Below are 7,776 nucleotides of genomic sequence, written 5' to 3'. Positions count from 1 at the left end.
AACAAATGGGTAAAGGTACACCTGAAACTAATTAATGCTCCTTTACTTATTTTACCTGATTTTTCTAATACCTTTGAAATTGAATGTGATGCGTCAGGTGTAGGGATTGGAGGCGTCTTGATGCAAGGTGGACAACCAATTGCATACTTCAGTGAGAAGCTAAGTAGAGCAGCGTTGAATTATCCTACCTATGACAAGAAATTCTATGCCTTGGTTCGTGTGCTTGAGACTTGGCAGCACTATTTAAGGCCAAAAGAATTTGTGATTCATACGGATCATGAGTCTTTGAAGCATCTCAAAGGACAACAAAAGCTTCTTCCTAGAGGCGATGGACCGTTTCAAGTATTGGAGCGCATCAACGACAACGCTTACAAATTAGATTTGCCAGGTGAGTATAATGTCAGTGCTACTTTTAATGTTTCTGATTTATCTCCGTTTGATGTAGGTGATGATCAAGATTTGAGGACAAATTCTTTTCAAGAAGGGAAGGATGATGCGATCATCGATGGTTCGCATGCTGATCAAGTAACTAAGGATCCGTTGGAGATACCACGAGGACCAGTTACGAGAGGCCGAGCTCAGAAGTTTAAGGAAGCACTTCAATCTTTGATGTTGAAGACACAAGAGGGCGTTGGATTTCTTGATATTCAATTTGGAGAAAGTTATAATCTTATTGAGGTCAAAGGAGGTCAAGAAAATGAAGAAATTGAAGACCAAGCTCGAAGCTGCGGCACACCCGCGCCAAAGAATCCGCGCGCCCGTGCCTTTGTGAGCGAGCCAACGGCGCGCTTGCGCGTCCGGATGCCAAATTGAAGAAGTTTTGCGAACTCTCGGCGCGCCCGCGCTGCCTTTCCGCGCGCCCGCACTGCCTTTCCGCGCGCCCGCGCCATACTCTGAGCAACTTCGGCGCGCCCGCGCCAAGACCTAGCATGCCCGCCCCGACGTGTTTTACACACACCGAAGATGTTTGTGTGTGTGTTCGGAATTTTTAATATTTTGGCATTATTTTGCTTATTTTAGGTCTTTTATTCCTACTAGGAATTTTGATTTATTTTGCTTTATCTTTCAATATTTTGGGTTGTAATATAAATACTACAACATTCATTATTTTGAGGACAGATATAATTTTTCAGATTATTGATTATTCAATACATTAATTCTCTTTAGAATTTTATCAAAGCTTTTGTTTTACCAAAATCAAACTTATCAAAGTTTCATAGCTTTGTGGCGTTTGTCAGTCGATTTTCAATTGGGTTGTCAAAGACAGGTTACTTTGAAGGTCTAATTGAATTATTGATTGTTTTTCAATTGTGAATCTCTGTTGCTAGTTACAGGTTCAACTAGAGGTGGATATCCAAATCTTTTACTTGTTTCAAAGTCAGGACAAAATCTTTGAATTCTTTTGTTATTGAATTGAGGAGCGATTCGTTGTAATCGTGTTGCCTTTCATACATAGGATTCATATCAGACATGAATGTCGATTATAGAGTTTTCATTAAAAGAGAGGTGGAATAGTGTCAACCGAAATATTTTGACAAAAATATGGGGTAACAACAATTATAGTTATGTTATTTGCACATTTTTAATTTTCGATTTTGTTAACGGTGAATTTATATTTTCAATTATGTAAAATGTATGTTTTATTTTATTTTATTTATGCTCTTATTATGGTGAATTTTTTATTTTTTATGATGTACCTTGTGTATTGTTTTTATTTTTAATCATTTAACTTTTATTTTCTTTCATATCCGACCTTTTATGACCAATGAAAAATGAAATTAACTACAAGTTAAAAGTGAAAAAATGAAAACAATATACAAGTTAGAAGACTAAAAATGAAAATTTACTATAATAGAACAAAAAATGACAAATATTGTAGTAACCCATATTTCATTTTTAGATAATAATATGTTAAACATGATTAAGGATTAGTAATTAACCAATTCTGAGGTTTAATCGAACTTCAAAATTAAGAATTGGACTTCCAAAGTTTTGGCCAGTTCGGACGGTCCGAAGAGGACTTCGAACGATCCGAACTCAGCAAGCCGGGGGCTTCGAAGAAGAGCATGTTGACTTCAGATTTAAGGCACGTTCGGACGGTTCGAACCAGGATCGGACGACCTGAACTCCCTTGTGCCAAGCAGGCAGGATTACTCAGCAATGGATTTTGACAATTGTCGGATTTAGAACACTTCGGACGGCCCGAAGTGGCGATCAGACGGTCCGAACTCGACGTGTCTCGCATGCAGACATTGAGTTGGATCGGACGATCCAAACTCGAGTTCGGAGGCTCCGAACTTGACCGGAAATTTTCCTATAAATATGGCTCATTCGATTTCATTTTGAATTACGAATTTCCGAGTTTCCTTCTTCATTTATATAGTGTGAGATATACACTTGAGGGCCCTATCGGTTATTATAGAGGTTCTGAAATAACCAACTAACCAAGGTGTGGTTATAGTCATCCGGGACTAGCGACTCCAAAGGGCTTACTACGGACGAAGGTATAGTCCGGGAATCTATTTAAGTTTTGGGAGTACTTATTATCTTAGTTAAGCTTATAGAACTTGTGTACTGATACGTTGAACTTTTGAATATAGGCTTGGAAACTAGGATCCTATTAAACTCGAACTAGCCTAGAGGTATGTACACATTGACTGAGATTGCCAGCGAGTATACATGTTTATATGTTGCATTTATTTGACATTATTATGTGGCATGATGTATGTTTTATCGCTTTTTATATTCAAATATCATGTGCACATACACGCTGAGCCTATACCTTGTTATACCTGATTATAAAGCCGCTCAGCTCTATACTCGATAGTCTGTCACTGAGAGTACCGCGAAGGCGGGGATATGTATGTCTGACTACTCTGGTGTACTAGACGAGTGTGGTTTCACCCAAAGGATGATCCGTGCGGTGGTAGCACTCATGTGACGCCTGGTACTGAGCATGACTTTTCAGATGACCCTTTACCAGTCATCATATTGCATGCATTATATATATACATTTACTCATGTTTATGTACTGGGCATTAGCGCTCACGTCCTAGTTATTATCTTCGACACCCTATTCCACGGATCAGGTCGCAAGATGGACAAAGCCGGTAGCTTGAGGCAGGACTAGGGAGCCAGAGCTTTTCAGGGGATTTTATACAGTAGGATCTATTTGGCTGTATAAATATTTTGGACAATTATTTTTAAGTTTTTCGATATGGTTGTATCACTACAGTATTAAGCCTGGATATGTTTTACTAAGCTGATATGTAAATTATGGATTATGTTTCCGCACGTTTTACTCTGTTAAGCATTCTTACTTTATTAAGTTTAATGCATGCTATTAGTTGCCAGTTAGTATGTGATTCAATGCAAGGTCACTACAAATATGCAAATAACATGACCAAATATATAGTTCTCCCAAAAAAATATTTATGGATAGATTATAAATATCTAATCTAAAAAATAATAATAAACCAAGAGAAACAAAGTGAGCAGCCCGAAGAAGGGCGCAATATTTCACATAATATATACATTGAAATTGTTTTTCTTTTTGGGATCATTTCTTACATTCATTGGGCTCAGAATTTTGTGAAGCCCCAAAAAAATGAAATGGCCTGCATAATTGTGGGTAAATTTTTAATTCAAAATTGCTTCTAAAATATAGTTGAAACTAGTGTCCTTAATTTATTCGCTTTGCATGCTTGCATATTCGAATTAAGGACACTAGTTTCAATTATAAAATATATATAGGAAATAGGGTTTATTTTATTTTATTTTTTTGAGATTTTAAAAAATTTACGGTGACACTAACTTGTTTTTGAGTGCGTTTGGTTACAGAAATCAAATAAAAAAAATACTTTTTTAAAAAAAAGTGATTTTTTTAAAAAAATAAAGTGTTTATTTAGACAAGCTGTCTTAGAAAAACACTTAAAAAGTATTTTTTTTTAAAAGCTAGAATTTTAACCTTTTGGCTTATGCTTATGCTTCTACTTATATTTATTTAAATAAAAGTATTTTTTGACTTTTATCCAAACGTCAAAACTATTTTTGATTTTTTTAAAAAAATAAAAAATAAAAACACTTATTATTAGACTCCAACATTAAAATATAGTATAAGATTATTATCATTTTCAATCTCATAAATTTATGATAAGTCAATTTCGTTTCCTACGGAAAATCTACAGTATATGTTAAGAAAAAACAGTAATCATAAAGTTATATTTAATTTATTTGGCACATATAAATATTAATTTGAAATTATTGTACTATTACATATAATATTATCATTGCTAAATAATAAAAAAATAACGATAATCAATATCTTATATTATAATTTTATCTTTATTTAAGTCGATACAATAAATTATTAAGTAATGTATTCGTAATTGTTTACACACAAACATGGCTCGAATGAGTGTGTTGCGGGCGTGCCAGACATTCACATGCCAAAGTGAAATAAAAAAAAAATAAAAATAAAAATCTAACTTATAAACCAAGCGAAGTTTCATCTTCGGTCTCAATTCCACCGGTTATATGCCAAAGAACACAAGAAATTATGAAAAAAAGTCCTAATAACAATCAAAATATTGACTTTGTTACTTCAAACTTGAAAATGACAAATGTTTGCCATCAAAACAGAAATATATGCTACTGGATAGTTCGAGGAACCAACAAAAAGTGCTAGACATGTGCATTGAAAATTCTGGAAATAATAAGAATATGATGAAGACTTCGAAAATATGTAGAAATGTTACTGAAAATTCGGAGCTTTTGGATCTTGGAATTGTTGTGAATGTGATTGTGTCATCTGAATTGTTTCTACCAATGAGTTTTTGCTTCCAATTTTGGGTAACTACCCATTCTTCACTTTTCATTATCACCCACGTTCTCCCCACTTCTCAATTTTAACTTGGTCCAAATCTTTAACTTCCATTTTCATTTCTATGGGACCGTAGTTTTCCTTTGTTTTTGATGGGCCGTCATGATTGGACTTCTTAGCTTCGATAACTGGGCCGAGGAACTCCTTCTATTTTTTAGCCTAAAAAATAAGTTTATTTTTGGGTCAAATTGTAATATAATTTACAATAAAATAAATTATTATTAAACGTGCTTTATTCCCTAATATATCGATAATTGTGGATATCTCAATTTAGTACAATTTGGGTTCCTTATTGGGTTTATAGCTAATGGCCCAAATGGGGAGCAAAATAAAACCCTAACTAGGTTTTCCATTACAAATCGTACTCGTTTTCCTCTGCCTTTGGCTACGATTCTCCGCCGCCCCTCGACCGACTCCTCCGCTTAGTTTCCGATGGTGCGGCAATGATCTGAATTGCACAAGCTGAAATCCGATTCGTGATTTGTGGTTAATTATATTTCTATTTTCGTTTGCAGGCGCCGAAGAAGGATAAAGCTCCTCCTCCAGCATCCAAGCCGGCGAAATCAGGAGGCGGAAAGCAGAAGAAGAAGGTTTCTAGTTATTCTTTCTTGTCTGTGAGGCGTGCGTGTATTTTTGGCCCAAAGATCAAAATGTGATTTGGTGAAAATGTTGCATTTTGCAGAAATGGAGCAAGGGTAAGCAAAAGGAGAAGGTCAACAACATGGTGATGTTTGATAAAGCGACCTATGACAAGCTGCTGTCGGAGGCACCTAAGTACAAGCTCATCACTCCTTCAGTTCTTTCCGACCGTCTCAGAGTAAGTTTATTCACTCTTTGATAGATGGATTGCACGTTAATTTGCTTCTCCAGTTTATGAGTCGTTTTTTCTTCAGCATCACGAATTTGCTATTACCATTTGTTTTATTAACAATCTTCGTAGGTTTGTTGTTTTTAATTTTTGTGCTTCCTGGAATGTACTGCTGATTATTTACTTGTGTTAATCATGGCCATGTTGTGGATTTTAGTGGTTTAATTAGTGTTGATGTGGACTTTGAGCGTGCAGGGAACCTATTCATCTGATTTATTGTTCGGACTGCATCTTCAAATATTACTCCTTTGTTAGCTCATTAATTGAGAACACCCTTTGCTTTTTGTTGGATTGTTTTCCTCCAAAACATTTAGGCGGAATCATTTTACAGCCGCTTCCTGTGTTTTTGGATGCCTCCTCCTGTTGGATCTTTGTATATAACAGACCCTCTCTTGACATTGCAATTGTTTCCATAGATGGTTTTCTACTATGTTTGCGAGGCTTCTTGAATCCTTCCTGACGAATGTAGAATCCCATGTCAGTTGCGATGAAAGATATCTGTATTTATTTTAGTTAATAAACTTATCTAGCCTAGGTATATGTATTAAATTAAAAAAATAAAATTTTCCAGCCCTTATCTCACTCTTGACTTGTTGATGGCTCATGTAAATGTGAAACTGTGTGCTCTGATTACCCGTTTCCTATGGTCAATTTCCTGATATGATTTTGTCTAACTATCTAGACTTCGTCAATTACATTTGATCCAACCAAATATCTGTTCACAGATCAATGGGTCACTGGCAAGGAGGGCCATTAGGGAATTGATGGCTAGAGGTTTGATCAGAATGGTGTCAGCTCATTCAAGCCAGCAGATTTACACCAGAGCTACCAACACTTAGATGCTTTGTCTTTTTACTACTTCAGAGAACTTCGATTGGATTTTTACCATTTTGGAAGACTCTTTTGTTTTGCGTTTGTGTTGTTTTGAAAGATGTCAAGCAGCATGATTATTCTATTGTTTCTATATTACTCGATCAATTTATTTTTCCAGTATCCAGTCTTACTTAATGGCTGTCCCCTCGTTTTTCAATTTTACATATTCACTAGGTTAGATCACACGTTCTTTCAAGGTTATAGTATCTCATGGTACTCGGTGAATTTCCTAGCTACAGGTGGGTGGTACTGCCCATAAAGCTCTCTTTGTTTGTGTATACTAGTTGGTGTTTGTCTATCTGCAATCTATGAAGACATACATCGAGGTGCCAAATCATTTGTTCTCTACTCTGGTAGTCCAATTCCTATGTACTTAATAGTTATGTTTCTATGTTGTTGAATTAAATTTGATATTTATAATTTAGCCTTTAACCCATCCTTGTTTAACAGAAATTTTGTGCTGTTTTTATGCATACATGTTTAATTAAGTTATGGTTATATTAATATATAATTCAGGACTTGTGAATATTCAGAGGTGTCATTTTCCTCATGATATGTTTTACAGTAATCTTCATTAATTTATCGCGATTAGAATTCCTTGATTTAGGTTTCTATTTTGAGTTTAATTTGCTATTTCTTTACAATTCAACATTTTTCAGTGACCATAATGATAATTTTGTTGTTTTCTGTGTATGTATCATGTTTGACTATATTCCAGTAATTTTGAGAGTTTTTTTTTTCCAACCTTCTAAATAGAAGGTTTGATTTGCTGCAATGAAAAGCGGTCAATTATACCCAAATATTTTAGGTCATAGCTTTATCTGGTTTGCGATTCATGTTTAGTTTGTGAGGGGATTATTGAAGTTTTCACATTAACGGAATTATAATCTACTTTCATCAAGTGATTTATAGACAATCGAAAATAGAGGATCCTTAATGCCATTCGAAATTCAAAAGAACTGCTCGAGAGGGCCCATTGAAGCCGGGGTCTGCTTACGGAAAGTGGAAATGGAAGCTGAAACGTTTAAGGTGAATGACTGAATGGCGAGAAAAATTGAATTTGATTACTTCAACTTATAATACTTGGGAACAATTAGAAAAATGAAAGCATTCAATTTGAACAGCAAAGGGAGTTTAATAAAGTCCGGCAATG

The 7,776-nt window shown here is 35.2% G+C and overlaps 1 protein-coding gene across 1 annotated transcript; it reads left to right on the top strand.

Annotated features, from left to right (window-relative positions):
* Window positions 1-5,179: 5,179 nt before the first annotated feature.
* Window positions 5,180-6,758, top strand: LOC140865746 (small ribosomal subunit protein eS25y). Its single transcript, XM_073270490.1, has 4 exons — window positions 5,180-5,317; window positions 5,398-5,472; window positions 5,565-5,699; window positions 6,476-6,758. Exons 1-4 carry the CDS (start codon window positions 5,315-5,317, stop codon window positions 6,587-6,589), a joined length of 327 nt encoding a protein of 108 aa, XP_073126591.1. The 5' UTR covers window positions 5,180-5,314; the 3' UTR covers window positions 6,590-6,758.
* Window positions 6,759-7,776: the final 1,018 nt, after the last annotated feature.

Source organism: Henckelia pumila, chromosome 4, assembly GCF_033568475.1.
Source record: "Henckelia pumila isolate YLH828 chromosome 4, ASM3356847v2, whole genome shotgun sequence".
Classification (NCBI taxonomy): Eukaryota; Viridiplantae; Streptophyta; class Magnoliopsida; order Lamiales; family Gesneriaceae; genus Henckelia; species Henckelia pumila.
The sequence above is the reverse complement of the archived record's forward strand: the minus strand, read 5'-3'. Positions and strand labels throughout refer to the sequence as shown.

Coding starts and splice junctions, on each gene's coding strand:
- LOC140865746 (XM_073270490.1), top strand. Junction 5,473..5,564: donor GCGGAAAGCAGAAGAAGAAG/GTTTCTAGTTAT, acceptor TGCATTTTGCAG/AAATGGAGCAAGGGTAAGCA. Junction 5,700..6,475: donor TTCTTTCCGACCGTCTCAGA/GTAAGTTTATTC, acceptor ATCTGTTCACAG/ATCAATGGGTCACTGGCAAG.